Source organism: Triplophysa dalaica, chromosome 8 (genome assembly GCF_015846415.1).
Source record: "Triplophysa dalaica isolate WHDGS20190420 chromosome 8, ASM1584641v1, whole genome shotgun sequence".
NCBI classification, from domain to species: Eukaryota; Metazoa; Chordata; class Actinopteri; order Cypriniformes; family Nemacheilidae; genus Triplophysa; species Triplophysa dalaica.
In genome coordinates, this window is record NC_079549.1 from 16,221,107 (window position 1) to 16,242,863 (window position 21,757).

A 21,757-nucleotide genomic window follows, 5' to 3' on the forward strand; every position below is an offset into this window, starting at 1 on the left:
TGATAAAATAATGATTGACACCTGAAAATCGCTGCCGTACTTCTGAAACCTTGTATCTCCATATTTTGTGATTACATTTTTTTTCCATAGATCATTATTATTAGCCACCCTTTATGTTTGCCGCTAGGTATTGCAAATATCTAACCAATTAAACCAAACTTTGACAACACAGTATTTGATCCTTTTAAAAGTACCGTGTAATTTCCATTTCCTAAAAATCTGCAAATTTTTACATTTCGACGATATGAAATGTATGTTTGCAATTTATGACAGGTTTACTGATTGATATCTAAATAAAGTCTACTATGATTGGGAGAATTGTAACCATATTTACATTAAAGCCAAAAATAAATAGACAAAATATATAATGTTGTTTATTATGGATCTCCTTATTCAGTCATTCTATTAGGTTAATCACTGTATTTAAAAAAAAAAGTATTGTCTGCATTAAAAAAGATCAGCATCCCTAAAAAATGTCAGTGTGTGCAAATTAATTATCACAAGAAACCCGATTGTTGAATACAGGCACAAGACTATCTTATGCTATAAGCATATAGTTTTAATACAGTTTTTGACAGAACTTTTATTTCCACCATATTGCTAAGTAACCCCACAGCACTGGCAGAAATATTGTCTCAATAGACATTCAAACCTGATCTTTTCTCTGTGTTCCTAGACTGAAGGATGAATCATATAGCAGTTGCTTAGCCCACTCATATAAGACATTAAAACAGTTTCTCCATCACAGTTCCCTTGAGTGTAAGCCAGTCAGTTCAACAGGCTAAATGCCTGTGTGAGCGGATGTCAAAGATGGTAATTATTACTCACTTTTGAAGCTACCAACCTTTAACAAAACAAGAACCTTTAACCTGAGAAAGTTCAAAACATATATACATTTTCTCAGCTGTACAGTATCATACAATGTGTTGTGAGACTTGTGATGCTGCTATTTTATCCTAAAATAATATTTTCTCATATTACTCAGCCAAGGTAAGACGTTATGAAACTTTTTTAATGTTATGACTTAATTTGCAGGTATTGTGAGACGGACATCAAGAGTGACTTGAATTGAGATTGAAGAACTGAGAAAACAATGCTGTCCGGAAGCCAAAAGCAGAGTGAATCTCAGCATAAATAATGGGGCAGTAAAAGCTGTCAGCTTTTCGGGTGGACTCAGCAACTTTTAAAAGCAGGTATGAGTAAACTGTTGCACTATCCTGACGTTGGGTTTACAAGATCAAAATAGTAGCCTTCTTAAGGGATGCTTCACAGAAAGAAACCTACATCTACTATATTGTTTTACATAACTCCTCACTATATCACATCTAAACGCAAGACAAAAACAGTGTCAGTCAACATCGCTCTATTCAAAGGAATATCAAAAGGCAGATCTGAAGTTCAGCTTCTGTAGTCAACAGATCCCAACTCTGTTGCTATGTCACCTCTTAAAGAAGCAACTATATTTAGACGGCCATTATTGTTACGCTTTCACGCATCACGCATCACGACCAAGATAGATTAAGGACGTGTAACGACAACCTATCTCGTGTTTGTTGAAGGGAAGTTACGTAGCGAGGTGACGGTCTGACATCCCTTTCAACATGTGCCGTAACCTTGGGAAATTGTGCATAAATATTGACACGCTTACAAAGAGTTGAAAATGCTGTAAAAAGGGAACTTGGGGGTCTTGAAACTGTAAAGTTTCACTCAGCATATAACCGCTTGAAAAGCAAGCATTTGAATCGATAGTTTGAATGTCTGTTATATAAAGTTTATTGAAATAAACAGCTTGTAAAACTTTCAAACATTGAACGTGGTTGGTAAGAGCAACAGCCCAATGCATTTTGTCATTTTTATCACGGTATTATTTACAGTATATTTAATGTGAGAGTGCGTGTCTGTGTGCGCCTTTGTGTGTGTGTCTGTGAGAGTGCGTGTGCATATTGTGTGTGTGGAGTGTTTGAATCAGTGTGTGTGTGTCTGTTTTCTGTGTTTTCACCTTTTTTGTTTTTACTTTTATAACTTTAAATGTTTTGCTTATAGTCAAAAGGTTTTGTGTACAGCTGCTTTGTAACAATGAAAATTGTAAAAAGCGCTAAAGTTGACTTGACTAATGATTGGAAACTGCTCCATTGGCATGGACTACATCCTAAGCGTGACCCTAAGCTTATATCATATTAGTTGATAAAAATGTTGTTCAAATGCTGCCTTCAGATGTACTCAGAATTATCAAAAATATGTTATAGATAAAATTGCACATGAATGCCCTCTGATGTCGTGTTCACAACAAGTTGGGAAATAATTTTGACACCCAAATTATCAAGATGGGCGGGCCTTATACTTTACAAATAGCAGATGGTAAGATTTATCCTGCATCAGTTTTTCTTCAACAGCTTTATTGTTAAATTAGTAAATATTTTCATACAATAATTTGAAGCATATTGTATGTTTTATACACAGTGAAAATAGCACACTGTAAAACTTTCCTGTAGTTTTGCAGCAGGTTTGCCAGTAACTTATTGGAGATTTAATTACATATATTGAACTGTTTCTTATATTTTCTTTGATGAAACAAGACAAAATATCTTAGATCACTTTTATTGTTATGTAAATGTACCGTAATTTAAGAAATTCCAAATATTTTTACTAAAAAACAAGACAAAAATGCTTAGGAAGAATGTCCTTTTTTACAGTGTTGCTATCCTACTGCAAGTCTCTTCTTGCTCATTTTGAATCTCAAAGTCAAAGTGTTTTAATTTTGAATTTGGTGAAAGTAATGATTAACTCAAATTGAAAACAGTCCTAATAGGAATAATGTACTGGCAAACCTGCTGCAAAATACAGCAAAGTTTTACATGGCTGATATCAGAAGTGGGAAATTATGCGATACCATGTGAAGGCAACACAAAACTAACAAGTATGTTGATTTAGCAACATTTGCTATATTGCATTAAATAAAAGCTAAAAGAGAAAAAAACTTACAGGTTTAGAAATATTCAACAGTGAGTAAAGGGTCAAATTGTTTTTGGGGGTACTATTCTTTTATGCATCTCATCTGAAAAAGGCCAAAGTGCTTTGATACCAAACAGAGCTACAGTGCAAGGATACAGACCTCTGGAAATTCTAATAGAATATCAAGCACAGCCAGCCTGAGTGCCACTTCATTATCATAACATTCCTGTGTCAATGCAGAATTAGGTTACAAATTTTTGTATTTGTGGGTGGGTGATCGGTGTTATTTGTAAGCAGAGGTTGAGGGGACGCAAACCCCCTTAGATTTCTAATTAAGGTGGATTTGATTTTGAATATGTCCTTTTGTATTATTAGTAGTATTAGTTGTAGTATATATGCAGTATCTCACAGAAGTGAGAACACCCATCACATTTTTGTAGATATTTTATTATATCTTTATATCTGAAAACACTGAAGAAATGACACTTTGCTGCAATTTAAAGTAGTGAGTGTACAGGTTGTATAACAGTGTAAATTTGCTGTCGCCTCAAAAGAACTCAACACACAGCCATTAATGTCAAAACCGCTGGCTACAAAATTGAGTACACCCCTAAGTGAAAATGCCCAAATTGGGCCCAAAATATTCTCGTGCCCTGTTAACTGTCACCTGTTCCGTACACGGGACACCTAAGTTTGCGTCAATATTTTGCATGTAATTTCTAATCGAATCATGACAAACTATATATCATTGGAAAGATCTAAGACTCTAGAATACAGATTTCTTTGGTGTTTTTTTAGATAATTTATGTAGTGAGAGCAATTGATTATTTTTTATAAAGAGTGTGCTTAGATCTTTTGTTATCCTTTTGCGACCCGTATTTTTTTAATGTATTTTTAATCAAAGAAAAACATAAACTTTTTTATTTATTTTTTACAGTAAACCTAACAACATACCATTTTTTTGTGTGTGTGATTTTTTTTGCAATAATCAGCTACTTTTCTTTTTTCAAACGAGACCAACCATAAGTCTGTATTCCAAAGAATTCATGAGTTACGGTCTTTTAGTTCCAACATGCGTTTTCATGTGTAGGCTCAAAAAGGGCTCCGACAGTTGACAGGTGTATTTTACATAAATATGGTTTCTATTTGCATTTATTTACAGAAAAATGTAAACTGGAGAAATAGGTAAAAGAAACATGAAGAAGCTCTGTATTTTTTCGAACATCAAATACAAAATTATTTCATATTGCCTTTTAAGCAATACAACAGTAATATTTGTACATGCATTTAGGACAAGTTCAAATACATACTAATATGAATAATTACATCTTTTTTCATTACAGTTCTCCTTTGTCTTGTGATGCTTTCAGTCTTTCACACTGCAATTGGATAAAATGATGTCACTCCTGAGGTTTGATTTTGTTGTTCAACAGACACTGGACCGGAATGGTCACAATACATCTAAAAATGCTGATTAAATTAACATTTGAAATGGTCTCTCAATTTTTTTCATGGCTCATCTCACTCACTCATATTTATATACTATTTATAAAAATAGATTTTATTAGTAAGTATATAAGAAGCAGCTGTTCTAAAGCCTAAATCACTCATTCACACTAAATTTGGTGTTTTTTAAATCAAGTCACACTTTTCACATGCGGATCAATTGCTTCAAATCATTATGTACCCACCCTCATGTCATTCGAAACTCTATCCACTCTAAAACACAAAATGAGTTATTATCAAAATGTCAAAGCTCTCAAATTATGTTGAAATTTGAACCCAGCAGGCTAAATGAAAACAGAACCACTAGACTAACACTTCTTACACTTACATACAGTAGTGTAACGCATCAAGCGAGCCGTGACACCCATGATGCACCTGTTTGCGTGACACATGCGAATGTGGGAACTACGAGGTGGACTGCAGTGAGAGAGAGCAAGAGCTCCGCAGGAGCATCGAACAAGCCTCTGATTGGATCAGGCTGAGCAATGGTGAGATCAGTGTGTTTATCCAGAGAGCTGGCAGCCCTGCAGCCTTGCACCACCTGTGTGTGTCTGCCCTTCTCTCACCAGCACCTTTAATGAGACTCACTCATCTCAGCCTCTAGACAGGTAGGAGGGTGTGAGGGAATGCCAGATGCAGTCAATCCATAATCATATCATTCCCCCCACCAAGCCAATAAAAAAAGAGTCTTCAATAAAAAAACAACGATAAGATACATTTTTGACCTTCCATTTTAATTTTCTGCAATGCAGCGTTTAGCTTTGTCCGCATGGCACAAGATACTGAGGCTGATATTAAGGTAGTTTTTATCTGAGCGCAGGTGATTTACACTTTGATTCACAATTTATTTACAACCGAGTAGTGAGAGGAAGAGAAAAATGAAGAGTGTTCTGCTCAAATCACTCATGTCTTTGCGCGCAGCTCCTGGCTCCAGTGAAAGAGAGTGATTTTTTGTGATTTTGTTTGAGGATTCTAGCGATATCAGCATATCTGCTGTACTGTGTGATATTTGGCAATTATATGTTGATTCTCTAAACCTTCATGTAGTGGTTTGGGTACTACTTTTTTAAAGCGGATAATTATGATATGCTTTTTGTCGCAATAACATGTCCATAACATTACATGACAGTTTAAAACTAAAAGTAAGTACTACTATTCAATTTCTATAAATACAATTTCCCTTTGTGTGAGTTGCTGATCATTTAAATTTAATAACATTCTTTACATTGTAAAAGTTAGTGCAAGTCTAAAAAGTGTCATATCAAAACCAATGGAAGTCAATAGAGATGTGACAGGTGCAATATAAATATTGTCAATGTGGACCTGGAATATTTACCAGTCAGTAGCCTACTGAATTATAAATATGTTGTCCAGAAATAACGACTGGTCAAATCTGACTTGTAGATATCCTAAAGTGAATTAGTGCGAGTCACAATTGCATTACAAGTGTCGTGAAGTTTTGGCAAGACAAAATTAAATTAAGTCCAGCAACGGTAAGGCCGTTAATAGACAAATGCAAAACAGCAGCCACACCAGGTTGCACTTACCCGGCACATCATGTTTCATAACAGTGCGAATGCGTCTCTCAAAAATCTTTAACAACCCTGAGGTTTCCATTTTACAGCCTTTCAACATCAACCGATCTTTCCTACAGGGGCCGAACAGTCAGCAGGTAGCTGGTGAAGGCTACCAGCCCTCTTATGGCCTCTTCAGAGATACGTTGCAGCTCTGCGGTGCCGGTGACCCACTAGAAGCCTTGATATACTGTTGAATAATGATAATCTCTGAGGAATGTCAAGTGTTACCAGTACAAGTACATCTTTATCTGTTAGATATTATGCTGGGGCTGATTTTGTTCTTACAGGTCAGGACAGAGCATGTTGGCTATTATTGTAATAGCAGTCTCAGAGTGATGACATAACACGTGGACAGCGCTGTAAAACTTATATGCCTGTATATGGAAATACTAGTGGTGTTTTGAGCAGTCCCTTAACACCGCAGTTACAACAGATATCTGTTCCATTTCTCTGTACTGAAATAGGGCTCAGGCAGAGAACTCCATGGGCCCAGTACATCTTGAGCTTGTTGTGCTCACTTTACAATTGTTGCTAGCTAAAAACACTCCTCAAGGTGGCGCTTGACAGCTCAAAAATACTTTATTGCCAGTGTTCGATATTCAGATTTTCATTCTTTCCTTCTTTCTTTATTCTGCCATACAACTGGGAATTTGCAAGAGCAGTCTTTATAAAATTAAATTAAAGGGGTCATATGACACTGCTAAAAAGAATATTATCGTTTGTTTTAGATGTAATGCAATGTTTAAACTGAATTTAATGTTAAAAAACATATTTTTTTCCACATACAATGCATGTTTGTATCTCCTCTTTGCCTCGCCTCTGAAAAGCTAGGTGTGCTATGATTGGCCAGTTAACCAGTGCGTAGTGATTGGTCGAATACTGCAAGCGTGTGACGGAAATGTAACGCCTCTTACCATATTTGGAACATCAGATTCCAAAGTAATTGTACTGACAGGTATGCCCACCTTACTTGCGTATACATTGGGGTGGTCTTAGTCAAAGCGTATCATGAACTGATGTAGATTTGTGGGGGTGTGGTTACACAAGGCGTTTCAGACAGAATGCATATTTTTGTTCCGACACAATTTTGCGTGTCTATTACATGCATGGGCAACTAATTACACAACAAAGACACATAAAAACACGTATGAGTGCCATATGACCCCTTCAATTTATACATAAAAGAATGGTTTTCAATATGTATAATAATTAAATATTACACATTATGAATATTCCATATTTATATAATAATATACAAAATATAGAAGCTGAAAGGTATTATATAACTGATTATTTTATCAAAAAATATTTCAAAGTCTATACATAAAACATTTATAATAATTTAATGTTAAATATTATATAAATATTTAAAATGAATATTACTATTTCAGCAGTTGTCTAAACAATTTATAAAAGTGAGTGAGATGTTGATAGCAAGTTGTTATTTATGCTCAAACTTTACTGAACCCGCTTCGTGCTAATTGCCATTCATCACTGACAAGAGTGAATCATTTGCCTTGTGACCTGGAAAAACATTTAAGTTCAACCCTTTGTTTTTCCATGACGTTATTCAAAAGCTCAATGTCATGTTCAATCACTTTCCATGTCTTTCATCTCTGGCGGTGTCTTTATCGTTCTCTTTGTTGTCTCTTTCCTGTTTGAAAGCATCGCTATTAGCAAATATATTCAATTAGCCGCATGCTAGGTGAGTAAACACTGACAGTACTCTAAATAATAGTAATTATCCATGAACCTACAATTAGCTGTGCTATGACGCCGCATTCAACGGTATCATTACAATTAACGGCAAGAAAAAATACAGAAGCAACTGCAGTTTACTCGAGACCCCAAACACAATCGCAAACACATCGTTGAGCAACCAATAAAAGGGGGAATAATAACTTCCTAAAGGTCAGCAGAAAACGTTGACAAAGCTATCTAAGTGTAAAAGTAAGGCTACAAAGCACAAGGGGTGTCAGCGATGATGGATGAATATGAAACCGGGGGACTAATGCAATTTTTCTTAAACAAAACCGTTTGGAGTTGTTCCATAACTACCGTAGAATCAGCGCTGCAAAAAGGCAGACGTATCCATCGAGAGGCACTGTTACAATACTGTCAGCTGCACTGCAGCAAAATTACACAGCACAACCTCTAGTAGCTCACATCCCCGCGTAGACTGCTGAAGAAAGAGAGAGAGGGGGGTAAAAAAGAGTGTTCCACTTACACACACACACACACAGTCAAGCTGAGAGACAACTGTTCGGTTTCACAGGTTATTCATACTGTTTGCGATCCAAACAGTAATACAGTCACCCTTGTGGTAAGCCTGTCATCTTTTACAAGCTACATCGACACAAACTACAGGCTAGACTAAGGCTAACATGCTTTGAAAGACATTCAGTTTCTGCGATCTCCATACCAGATACTGCTTAATTGATATAAACGGGTGAAGCAGACTCTAGTATTTATAAGTATGTAGAGAAAGCCATCTTTTAGCTGCAGGAAAATGATGTCATGACAAAGCTGATTGGCTGATGGCACCACATGAGCACAGTACCAAGACTGAACTTTGACAGGAAAGACAGCAGACCGGGAAAATAAAACGTTGCTGTCCTTTTGAAACCTTGTATCTCCATATTTCATATAAATCATTTACCCTTTATGTTTGTCACTGGGTTTCGCGAATATCTAACCCACAAAAAGTATTTATAAAACATTAAAGTACAGTATTTTTCCATTTTTGAAAAACAAATTTAGACATCAGAGGTTTCAGAAGGACAGTGATGGTATAATTAATAAACATAAATGATTAATTTATATTTTGTTTGCAAAGTTGTATGGTTGAATGGTTGTTTATGGAGAATGGTGCAGTTAAAGGAATTACTAGCTGGACCGTGACTGGACCGGTTCATGCTGTAGTCTGGCCATAAGAGTAAAAAATGAGTCATTTTATGCTTACAAAAAGAATAAAGTATGCCAACGGAGTAAGAAAAATAAACTTAATAAAGATTATTGAATTAAGTTGATTCGTAAACCTATGAGCAGATTGTTTTCTTGTTTCTTAAAAGGACTTCATCGTCCTTTTAAGAAAACTAAATGTATCTTGACTGAAGAATTTTTATATTTACAAACAAGACCAAAATACTTCATTGTTTGCTGCGCAGAAGAACTAAATATGTTAATAATATACTATATGTACAAGATGTGCCACTGCCATTACAATAAATGGGGAGAAACGCAACGCTCAATATGGCCCCTCTAAAGAAGAAAGCCCTGCCTTCTTGAAAAACGATCCCATCGTCAATCGATAAAGATTGACGATTCTCTGGGGCGGGGCTCTCGTGAGGCGTATGAAAGCCTGTGCACATGCACAGTGGCTAAAGTTTATTTTTAGTGCAATTTAAGCATAGCAGACCAACGTTATGGTACAGTCCATATCAAACTTAATCAATGAATCAATGATCAGAAATATGCTATTTAAATGTGATTCTGCCAGCGATTTTACAAATATAAAGGAGATAGGACTGTTGACTTGCTAGGATGTAAATAGCTGCCCAGAGGCATTCCAAACATGGGCGCTGAGTGGCAAGACTTCTGTAAATGGTGTCTTGTATAACCTAAGTCGTTTTGGATAAAAGTGTTTTGTAAATAAACTAGCTTCTATCTTAGTCAAACTTGTTAGAACTGCTAGCTACTTTAGCTAACTGTGTGAACAGCCTTAGCAGAGCCAGCGGAAAGAAACCCATAGCGCACTCAGTGGGAAACATCAAACATCTCCTCACAACAAATATCCACTAGGCTGAAGAGAACAATAGAGCAACTACTTAAATCAATATGTTGTAAAAATTCATTTCATGCTGCTGAAATAAGAAACACTCTTAACATAGTCATTCAGCCATTAACCTGGAATTCATGAAAACAACTTCTGGCCAGGAAAGCAGGGAAATCTCATCATCTATTTATGATCCACTATATATGCACTTGTTGGAGATGGTTGGTGGTTTGAAGAGATGCTGCAAGGTGCAGCTACGGTATAAGATATAGCAGACTTTAAGGCCCAAAACACACTGTATACAAATACACAACACAAACACTTCAGGCTTGCTTGATTTGAAATGTGTCATTACACAGTACATGTGCTGCAATTCTTAACGTTGCCACAAGAGACACGATAACAGGCGTTAGAGTGTTAACCTGGGCCCAAAAAATTTTTAAAACGTCTCAAAATTACTTAAATACAAATACAAGTATTCATAACAAGCAAAGACAACAAAAAATCAAGCAGCAAAAAGTATATACTTTGTAAACATAAATGCATGGCTTGCACTGACTCGTGAATTGAATGCACGTCCACGACTTCCGTATTACACAATCACGTTGGAAAGGCTAGACGTGACGTAGCTTTCATCGGATGTTAACATAACTGATATGCACACGAACTGACCATTTTAAACAACAATCTTTTGGATCGTTTTCTTTCTCCACGCTCATAAACACTGGGTCGGAACGTCCACCTACGACCTTTCCAATGTGCAAAACATAAAAAAAAATTGAAATGCAGATTGTCTTAAACTTTTTAACAAAGCATTTTGTAACAAGCCTTGGTTCATTTTTATATGTGTATTGTAGGTTCTGGCCTATTAATAAAATTCACCAAATATACAGTGTAGTAGGAGGAGGAAGTTCTAAATGATTGCCGTCTGTATCATGAGAAGAGTGGTGCACAGTAAGGAGTCTCCATCAAAATCCTTGCTGGTGATTCGCACTGATGACTACATAAGAAAATCCAGACAGGCCAGCAAAAGGCAAGGAACTCTGTAAGCAGTTCTGATAGATAAAACGATCTGGCTGGTGCAGAGGAGTTGTTTCACTCCAACAGGGTGTAGCTTCCATTGCAACAAAAGGGAAAAAGGTTTCACACACAAAAACCTACAAATGCACTGCTGCTGTTTGTCTATGTATGAGGGTTTTCTAGATTTGATCAAATGTAATATTTTTTCTAGATTATTTAAGAATTTGTTTTGAGATGAGTTGAGTTTATTCAAAAATATATAGATATCATATTAAATCTAATTATTCATATGCTTAAGCATCTGAAAAAACAGCTATAAGCTAAGGGTTGTAAAGTAACTGAAAGGACCTCGTGCCTCTAAATTACTCCATTACTCCATGATCATGTGACTTGAATAGACACAAGACTGATGTAACAAATAAGCAGGACCTTTTCAGTGAATGTGATTACCCCAAATTACATTTAGAATAAAATGATTTACCAAACCATTAGGCATGTAAAAAAAAGAAAAAACTAAGGAGCCCTGATGCTTGAGGCATCTACAAATTTACCATGTCAATGAAATTGTACAGAAAGTGTACAATGTAACATTGTGTAAACAGATCTTATTGTTTTAGCATGACAACCGATTCTTCAAAATGCTTCACTGGGAAACTATACGGCTCTGTTTGCAGAAAGCAAAATAATAGCATGTTGTAAGCCCACTCCCAGAATCAACACATGTAAAACATTCCTAAACCATATATTCTACAGTTATCAGAAGAAGTCATGTTGTGCTCTCAGCAAAAGCCCATCACTTGATGTGAATCCAGCTTGGAGTGCAAAAATCAGAGCAGTGTGCCAGATAATGACTACAGCTCATACTTGGTCAGGTGATCAGGATTCAAGAGCCGGAGCTGAGACGTGTGCCGGGTGAAGTCAAGACAGATTCAACTGCATCATTCCCCATCTCATCTTATAGAGACTGCAAAAGCAGTAGTACCAGGAACCTGAGGCTTTACAAATTGCTACATGATTTATTAAGGCACCTAGAAACCCACTGTTACAATCCATGAGAGAATGATCCACCTTAATCGGTGCAGAAAAACCAGAGCACAACTTTGTTAGTGTCAAGCATTTTATGTCAGTGTGCTGATGATTTATTCTTCGTGCGTTTGATATGAATACATCATATTCCGTCCGACTAAGGTACACTTTCACAGATCATTTATCCTTGAAATTATATTGTTAAACATGACTTAATGACAATAACTGCAGATGTAATAAATGTGACATTTTCATGTATAAAAATCGTATGACAGATAGGTTGGAGTAAATTTTATGTATTCAATAATGTACAACACAGATTTATGTCTTCCGGAAAACTTTGGCAGCCGGCTACTTGGAACTGCAGCAAAAACATGCAACAGTAAGCACAAACTTCCTGAATTGCAGCCACACAACGCTAAATCATGTTATCATAAATTAAACGTTGCAATAAACTGGAGTAAATGTTTTAGTACACTGTGACTCGAGAGCTGTTTGTGATGATTAACTGTACAAAAACATGCATATGATTGTAAAAGGAAAAAATTACAATATATGTATACCACAAATTAAAAACGAATTATTTAATATGATCATAAATGGATCTGAATATTAATTATATATAATAAAATCAAAATCCCTGTTGTTATTGCTTTACCCCTTGAACAGTGATGAATGCCGGTACAAAGAGCATTTACAGTGTCCTCTGAGGGTAACAAGGCTAATGCCACCTTCCAGGGCATCTGGCCAAGAGCAGTCAAACTGTGCCGTGTGGCGCTGCAGCATGGAGCCACACAAGCAACTTGATGGCAGCTTTATGTAAATCTCCACTGCGTCTAATGTGTTGCAGAGGGCCTGTGGTCCATCCCTGCTTTTATTGGATTGCTCTATATGTAAAGTTTGAATCTATTTATGAGGGTGAAGAGAGACATTAAACATGCTCATGAATATTACTGCATTTGCAGGGGAAAATATTGTTGTTGTATATTACGACATCGATCATTACATGTGTGACACTCATTTAAGTGCAACTGCTGGTGATTTTACTTTGGTAACAACGAATGAGCTTTCAGTCACACAATAACCAAACATTTTATTATGTTGACTCAGCAAATATCAAATAGATGTTGTCATCTTCCTTAACAATATATCAAAGTGTCTTCTCGTTCCAATCTCCAATTTGATTTAGTAGGCCTATGTTCTGCAATATAGTGCATTTAAAAATGACTTCTGCACAAACAAACGGCAAATAGCAACATCTTTCTCACCCATTAGTGCAGAGCACATGAGAGAGTGGTTTACAAGTGAAGAGGTAATGCTTATATTGTGAACAAAAGGGGAAAACAAATGCGAAACAAATAAGAAAGCAATAGTTCGAGCCCCTCTGAACAGAACACCAGCTGCTCTTCACCAATTACAATGTTCTGCTTGCTGTCTGTGTTTCCTGTCTTGTAAAATTCAGTGTATAACTTATAGAGTTTCCAGTTGAATCATTGAGCCGCAGAACTGATTTACCTGGATAACGTCATTTACCATTCTATCTAATGCTGGCAACAAAAAAGTAACTCATTTTAACACTGAGGTACAACCGGGATAATGCAAAGATCACATGGCTAAACCAGGTCATCCTGATGCATTAGCCTTTTGTAAAACTGAATACCAGCTGTTTTGAGCAGATGACCCCTGTCCTCATGAAATTTCAACTCTTCACACTAACAAATAAGTGCGCCCATACGATATAAGACAATTCGTAGAGAAAAATGAAAAGGAGAATATGTACTCACCTATAATTTAAGAGAGACAACTGTCTTATTGGCAAAAGCATCAACTAGTCTGTTTTGATTTCTAATACGCACATGCACATTAGCTTGACAAACCTGGAAAATACAGTTTTTAGCAGGATTTAGCTACCTAGACTAAATAACAGCTGCAAGTGGGTGTTACCAAGATGGTGGCCAAGTAAACCAACCTCTGTCTCACGAAGCACTTTACCCAGTTCACCCTCATGACATCACCGACTATCAAAATAGAACAAGTATTGAGAGAATGAAGATTTAAAGATTAAAAATAATAATGTTGATAAATAAATGCAAAAATGAAAACGAAGTACTTCTGGACCCATGTTTACATCTTGAAAAGTGGTCTATAGAGATCAAGTGAGCTCCATTCTCAGCATCCCATTGGTGATTGCTAAACTGCTAATATGCAAGACTTTGTTAAAGAGTCACAATCGATCATGTGACCTTAAATTACCAACTCTTAATAAAAAAAAGAAATGACTTCTGATCACTTGGTCACTGCAAATCACTGTCAGAGTGGACGCCTATAAGGCTGTTTGACAGCGTCTGGTCACTGGTGTCCCCTTTAAGTCCTTACCACCTTCAACAAGACTTAACACACCATAGCGAAGTAGTTAGTCTGATGAGAGGGAATAGGAGAGACAATTAATAAGAAGAATGAAATGACGAATATATTAAATAGAGAAAGAAAAGACACGATGCAACAAAACAGTCCTGTGTATGAAGAAGTATGGGAAATTCACTAAAAATTGCACTAAAGATATTTATTTAGCATTAAAGCATTCACAGGTGTACATAGCCCCTCCCCAGTGACGTTTTTTTTTAAAGATTGATGATTGGCTCTTTTTACAGGAAGGCGGGACTTCCTTTGTTAAAGGCGCTGTAGACGATTTCACTGGACGCACGCACCTGGCCTGAAGTTCACTTCTGGTCTGTGTTTGGTTAAAATATAACAACTTATTATTTATATTCATATGAATATTTTATTTTACATTAATTGTATGAAATTAAATTAAAACTTCTCAAAAGTTATCGATCCTTCGTGGAGGTCTACCGTTTGTTTATGTTGTTGCCGCTTAAACTATCAACACAGAAAGTTGTACTTTCCCGCATTCATTGTAAGAGAACTTCAGATCTTGGTAATATCTGTAACATCTGGTATGGCTATTTAAGAAAGTTATTAACGAAACATTTAATGCACAGCATCCCCGTAAAGTGTTTATTTTGGATTTCAATAGCATATGTTTTCAAAATCTGGTAGGAAAAGTCATGCAGATGACTTTGTAGATAAATGTAGAAACTGGCCAAAACGAGTTTGTAAATGGCCACCTTTACCTGACCATCTAACACTGCACATCACTGTATACAAGGGACGATTATTGGTTGACCATCAGCCTGGCAGTGAAAAGGGGTCGGTTACAGTACAAAAACAGACTTAGATTTGACTTTGCTTGTTATTAGGTCAGAGCAAAGAAAAGTGTGCTATCCAGCCAAGATGTGACTGTAATACATTCAAACCAACACAGATAAAGCAACCCGAGATATTAAAACAAACATTCTTACCAAACAGTGTGATTTAAACCGTGCAGAGTCACACAGATTCATATCACTCAGTTACAACAAAAAGAACATTTAAAACAAGCCAAGTGATCTACCGAGATGATTGTATTTGTTGTGTGCTGTAGTCTGACTTGTGTTCTAAGCAAGCATGACGCCATAAAGCTACAAGTGATAAAAGCTATCTTTTCCATGTAAACCAGCCGTGACAAGTAACAGTAGACTTTGTCGGTCAAGTGGTTGCTATTTCTTTGGCGTTGCACGGAAGACCCACCCACGGTGGCATCCAATTGGTCTAAAATCCAACTCCATAACTATATAAACATCAAATATGTTGTGATTTGCTATGAATGTTGTTATGTCAAGCAGATTACTTGCTAAAGACTGCTGTAAACAGAAAACTTCAATCATGCAGGTTAAGACAGTGTTAGTTACTGTAATGGCATTATTAGTGTTGTTACTGGGCAAGCAACACAAGTCCTATTGCTCATAACCTATCCCACACCTTTGTGCTACAGACCTAAGATCATGTGGCTTGTTAAGAAAAGGTGTGCTATTACTTTTAAATGGGGTTCAGACTTATTGTCAGAAGAGAAAAATAAGTAAAAGATCCATATGCATCTATCAGACTCACCTTTATTGCCAACTTTGTACTGTGAGTTTACCTATACGAGGAATTTGCTTTGGCGTATTGGTGCTTAATAGCATCTTAAATTGGTACAGCACAAACTGACCCTGTGTTTGTGTGTGAATAGAGGTTTTATCCTTTGTGGGAACCCTAAATGCAAAAAAGTGTCTGTGAGGGGATTGAATACAGTATAAAAGTACAGTATAAAGTCATTATGTCTATGGAAGGTCCCCACGATGTATAGAAACCAAATGTGCATTTGTGTTTCTGTGATCGTTTGCAATGCACAAACATGCAGTAAAAAATTCAAGTTAAAAAAGTCCCCCCGCAATAGAATCAAGTCTGCCAATTGTAAGCAATGATCTAAAGCTCTTATGACAAACAAATTCTATAAATAAACCCCATCTGAGGTTTTAATCCTAAACAGATTGTCTAGAAAGCAAGTTCTATTAGTCCTTCAAATCAAACTCTTTGAAGTAACACGAGCCAAAACTGAACAACAGCAAGTATGACCATCTCTGCTTCCTGAGTGAGAGGTTCAGCATCCTGCTCCTGCGTCCCAGCGGACAACGTTTTACAATCCCACACAGATTTTCAAAAACCAACCTGTGTTTACCTCAGTTCTAAAGAACCAGCAAACACAAACCTTCATGACAACCCACACTCCCAAGCGCAAGACTTCATCCCTGCCAGGAAAACATTAACCAACACAAAGCTATCAGAAAGTGCCATCTGCTGGAAAAGAAGGCAGCCATTGATAGCGTTCTTTAAAACTCTGGAAAACCCTTGCGTGCATCTTCTCTTAAAAGAGAAATGGGATCATGGAACGTTACACTTGTGGAGACGTTAACCGAGAAAAAGCCATGTTGAATACATCAAAAACTACCGCAATGGCTGTCGGAGAAACTACAGTGATTACAGTTCATGCAGCCTCTGCTGCAAGTTGTGTTTCTAAAAATATATCTTGTGTGCCGTGGACTATAACCAGCAGGCCCTCTCAGCGCGCTGCTCTCTTCATTAATGTTATGCTACTAAGACCATAATAGCCGTGATAAACTAATCAAAAACCTCACGCTTTGCTACTTCTAATCACGGACAGAGCAATGGAAATGATGGTTTTATTTCAATATGAATGAATCACCCAGGACATGGCTGCTAAAGAGACAATCACAGCCGGCTTTGATTTAACTTTGGCATTAAACTGTTACTATAGTTAGTGACTTCTATTATTTTCTGTTGATATATTCTAAAAACCAAATGAGGTTTGTTGGTTACACAACTGTCCAAATACATTTTGTAAGCGATAGGCCTATTTGTGTTTTCATTGCATTCAGAAATACAATTGTATGTCTTATGCAAATGAGCTTTGCAATGCAGATTGCTGCCATTTTTCTCAAACTGTTAGGCAAGTTGGTATAGCAACATCAAATGTATGGATGTTCAACAAGCATTACAAATGCATCGTCATATAGACGATTACACACGACTGACAGACAGTGCGTTAAACTACAACTCCGATGACCGATTGTGTCGTGTCAGCATGGGAAAATTGCGTTGATCTACTACGCTGCAGTGCCAACGTCTAAGGAAGAAGGTGTCAACACCAACTTATGACTCCCACTCGTCCCCTCGCGCTTAGCACAGTTTTCCTTTGTGTCCATATTTGTCAACAGCTTTGTTGTAATAAAATGCGCAAGTGTGCTCTGCAGACTGCCGTGTTGTGCTTTGTTGTTTACTCAACCTCAGTGAAACAAATTATGTTCGAAACACGTTCTGACCAAAGTAAACTGTTATGATCTCTCTTAATTGAAAGATTAACTAGAGACGTGGGTGAATAATCTGTGCAGGTCTTTGTATTGTAAACGATCACGTAAGGGAAAAAATGCTGCACGCCGAAACCAGAGAGCAGCATCACTTTAAGTGATGCAGGACTGAAAAGATTGCTGCAGCATCCCTAAAATGAACCCATAAACTCAATTCGCACACACATACATACATACACACACACATACACACACGGCCCAGGTACTGGGGAGGAACACACTCTCGCGCTGACTGCAACATTGCAAAACTACATACCTGTGGGATTTACTTAAAAAAAGTTTAACGTTAAAGCGCTTTCGAGCCCAATAGCTCTAATATCTCTGATCGGTTTTAGCACCAGAACACAAGTTATCCTCTGCTTGAATGCCTGCATTCACTGACTTGCAGCACAAATTTGACTGCAGGTCGGCAACACAGTAGAGAAGACGACGTGCGGGAAAATAAACGCAATGGTTCTTACCACTTGGGTTCTTGGTTTTCTTAAGACTCTTGCCACAAAGACACTGCAGCATATGCGTTCCTTTGCTGAAAATGTTCCAAAGAAACCACATTGATTTGGGCGAGGAGCGATCCAACTGCTTAGACACCCTGATAAAGAACAGATCCCTGCGGTTGCATAATAATAAGAACACAATGGGATGCTCAGCTTTCCAATAGTATCATAGAAAAATATGTATTACTATCCAAGCGTCTTCATGCAGAAGGGAAAATATTCTCTTTAGACTTGGCAAAACAAAGGTGTTCTTCTCAGTAATAAAGGTTGGTCGGTCATAAAAATAGATACTTTAGAAATTGCATGTGCTGCAGAAGGGGGGAAACGTGCAGCCCGTTATAAACTAACGTGAAAGACACGGCGAATCTTTCCGTTCCCTGTTAGTTCATCACTCAGATGAAGGGTGGATGTGCACAGCATCAGAAGCCTGGAGGGGACGCATCCCATTTAAAAGCCGCGATACCTCCGAGCAAAGCGCACATTTCCAGCATCAGGTCAGGGAAGTCTTCGTGAAACCTGCTGCTGCTGCTGTTGCCGCTGGTCAGTAATATCCATGAGCTTTCATCAATGTGAACGCGCTGCGCGATCGGAGCGGTGCTGATGCTGAGGACGCTCTTGCGGCTGGACTGCGGCTTGATGTTTCACCTGTGCATCACTGAGCCCCGCTTCCTCCCGAAAAGTATCTCGCACGTATTTCTCTTTGCCTTGGATCTGTGTTGGATGTAGACGAGCAGGAGGAGGGGTTGAATTGGAAGATTGGCTTTCCATTACGTAAAACACGTGGTTTGGGCTCTGTCATATCACTGACGCTTTCGGCATTTCGCTATAGAGTAGCGTAGAGTAGTCCAATCGTTTGGGCGAATCGCTTCAACGAACCGGTTCGTCTGAGTCGTCGAATAAAAGTCTTTCATTCATCACCTTGCGTTCTTTGTTCGGTTAAATGAATGCTGTCGTCAGTGTGTTTGCCTTGAAGTTCTATAAATGAGAGTGTTGAATTAAGTAAGACTACGCAACATGTGCGGATTCCACTTTATCACTTTAATGACAACCTTGTCTACTTTCCTATCTGCTTATAAACGAAGTGTTATTCCCAAAACAAGACGTCCTTTATTAAATAATTCCGACGGAAAGATAAAAAAACGGCTCAAGAAAATCTATGAGAATTGAAGAGTATAAAAAGAAAAATCTATAAAGGATAGGAAGGATGCATGTATCCCTACTTTAAGTGATTATACAGGGACCTGATGAAGGACACGATGATGATAGTTCATTGATTCCCAGCTGAGGTGTTTATAACCATTGGCTGTTTATGATCAATACATAACAGTTCAAATATGCTGGTGTGTAAAGGGCCTGAAATCAAAAAATTCTGAACATAGCTGTCCTTATAGTCTAACTGCGTAAGATGACAAACGTGGAAATCAATTTAGGTTCATTGCTGTTCAATGGATGCATAGAATTTACAGTAGAAACTCCATTTTAGAGAATGTAAACCGTAGGCTATCTCGTCAATCGACATTCAAAAGGACGAATTCTCCTGAGTTTGGAAGAAAATGTCTTCATCATTGATATGAACAAAAATTAAAGGGCAGCGTTCGAATATCAAGATGCTTCGGGCTGCGATTTACTGCATTAATCTACTTTTACGACCTACTTTGGATTAGCTCAGCCCCAAGTCATGCCACTCTGATGTCTAGATCTTCCGAGTGGAGGGCTCCTGTGAGACTCGAGTGTTTCTCGACTGCATTCCCCACAGAACGACTGACACAGCCAAATCATTCCCACTACACGATGAACACAAAACTCAAAACTATGAGTCATTGATGCAGGAGCCACTTCCCTGATTCAAGCAACAACACAATTCTGTAAATCCAAGACAACTGAAATGATTCAGACTTCACACTATAGTGCTCTGTCATGTTTTCACACAAAGCACATTATAGGAAAAAATATATCATGTCCTGATTTTGTAGTTAAGTCTCTGCAGAGATTGTCTTTGTAAGAAGTAATGCTGCACTTTCCCTGTGCTCTCACTGTCGAGCCAGTATTGATCCGTTTCATGTAATGTAAAACTTCATTGTACCCGAGGGAAGATTCTCTGACAACTTTGTCAAGCATCATTATAATACTTTCATTTGATTGTGCAGTAAGTTGCTGTGCAGGAAGAGAAAGATGTGTTATTGTTAGTAACCCCTAACAACAATAAAAGGCATATAACAATTAAACCACTAAACAGCTACCTGGTAACTCTTGACTATGTAGATCAAGTCATTGACATTTAGTGCAATCAAAAAACATGAAGTAGCCTAATTAATACAAAAATCAAGCATTTATGCTAATAAAATATCTATTTATCCATGTTAATGTTCATTTCTGTTCTCTGTATACTGTGTGAACGCATTTTTCACATTTTAGTTACATAAATGAATATGAATTAATTATGAAAAACAAACAGGCCTATATATTAGCATTAACTTAAATTACAAATGCTATAAAATAATGTTATTCATTGTTAGTTGAACTAATGCATTAACCAGTGAAACATTATTTTAGTGTTTTACATCATGCCTTATCTTATCTTTGCTATGCTAAAAAAGAGCTAAAATAATTCCTTGTCTCAAGTTGTAACAAGTGCATATTGACTACCTTATGCCATTGACTACCATAGTAGAAAAAATACCATATGAGTCAAAAGTGCCTCCGAACTGTTTGCTTTGCCACATTCTTCAAAATATCTTCTTTTGTTTTCAACAGAAGAAAGAAATTTACAAAGAAAATGTCCCTACTATGGTAGTCAATGGCGGGCAAGAATTGTTTGGTTACAAGCATTCTTCCAAATATCTTTCTCTGTGCTCATCAGAACAAAGAAATGTATACAGATTATGAACAACTTTTTTGAACTTTTTTGAAAATGTGAAAAAATGAAAACATATATAACTTTATATTGCCCCATAGCTGAATAAACACCCTTCTGTCATTTCACCTTTTTGACAGGAATTTGAAAGTCATTTTCTTCATTTACATATGGGCGAATAAAGTGTGAGAGCCCCCACAGTATGACTAACAAGGCAGGAGTATACTATTAGAATGAATCTGACTAATCCCACACACATATTAAGCAACACCTCTTCAAATAATAGTCACTTATTGAAAGAGATTGTTTTATTAAAATGACCCACAGCACCAAAGTGTTCGCACACGTTTGGTTTTCTAGTATTTAGGATTAGTTTTATATTTGCAAGCAAACCTCCTTCTGCATCCATACAGTTCTGTATGTGCTATTCTAATGCACGGAAATTATTTCATATGAGTCGATTCTGGCTACAGCTCAACGTAAACAAAGATTAGTTTCATTCTCTCTAAATAGGGTTCTGAGCGCATCATGCGAGATCCCATCTACCAGCATTCTTTTTACCATCTGATCAGGCTCTTTGACCCTGAATCTGGCTAACCATTAAAACCCATTTTAGTCCAGGTCAACTGGAAATGCTGTGTAGCATGAAAGATTTGAGGATAACATTAATTTAATCTGAAAGTACCAGTGAGAGTCTAATGCAAGTTACATATAAAATGTTAAAAAAACAGCTCTTCTCTCTGGAG

The 21,757-nt window shown here is 37.2% G+C and overlaps 1 protein-coding gene across 2 annotated transcripts in view; it reads right to left on the reverse strand.

The window, feature by feature from the left end:
• The window catches only part of fgf14 (fibroblast growth factor 14), a 99,483-nt gene extending 80,619 nt beyond the window's left edge, over window positions 1–18,864 (reverse strand). Inside the window, exon 1 of one of the 2 annotated variants that reach the window (XM_056755480.1) lies at window positions 18,125–18,864. In XM_056755480.1, coding sequence (XP_056611458.1) covers window positions 18,125–18,215 — 91 coding nt within the window. In that variant the 5' untranslated portion in view covers window positions 18,216–18,864. Of the gene's footprint in view, window positions 1–6,005; window positions 6,188–18,124 lie in introns of those variants that run through there. The other variant, XM_056755481.1, reaches the window with a different exon arrangement.
• Between the last annotated feature and the right edge of the window lie 2,893 nt (window positions 18,865–21,757).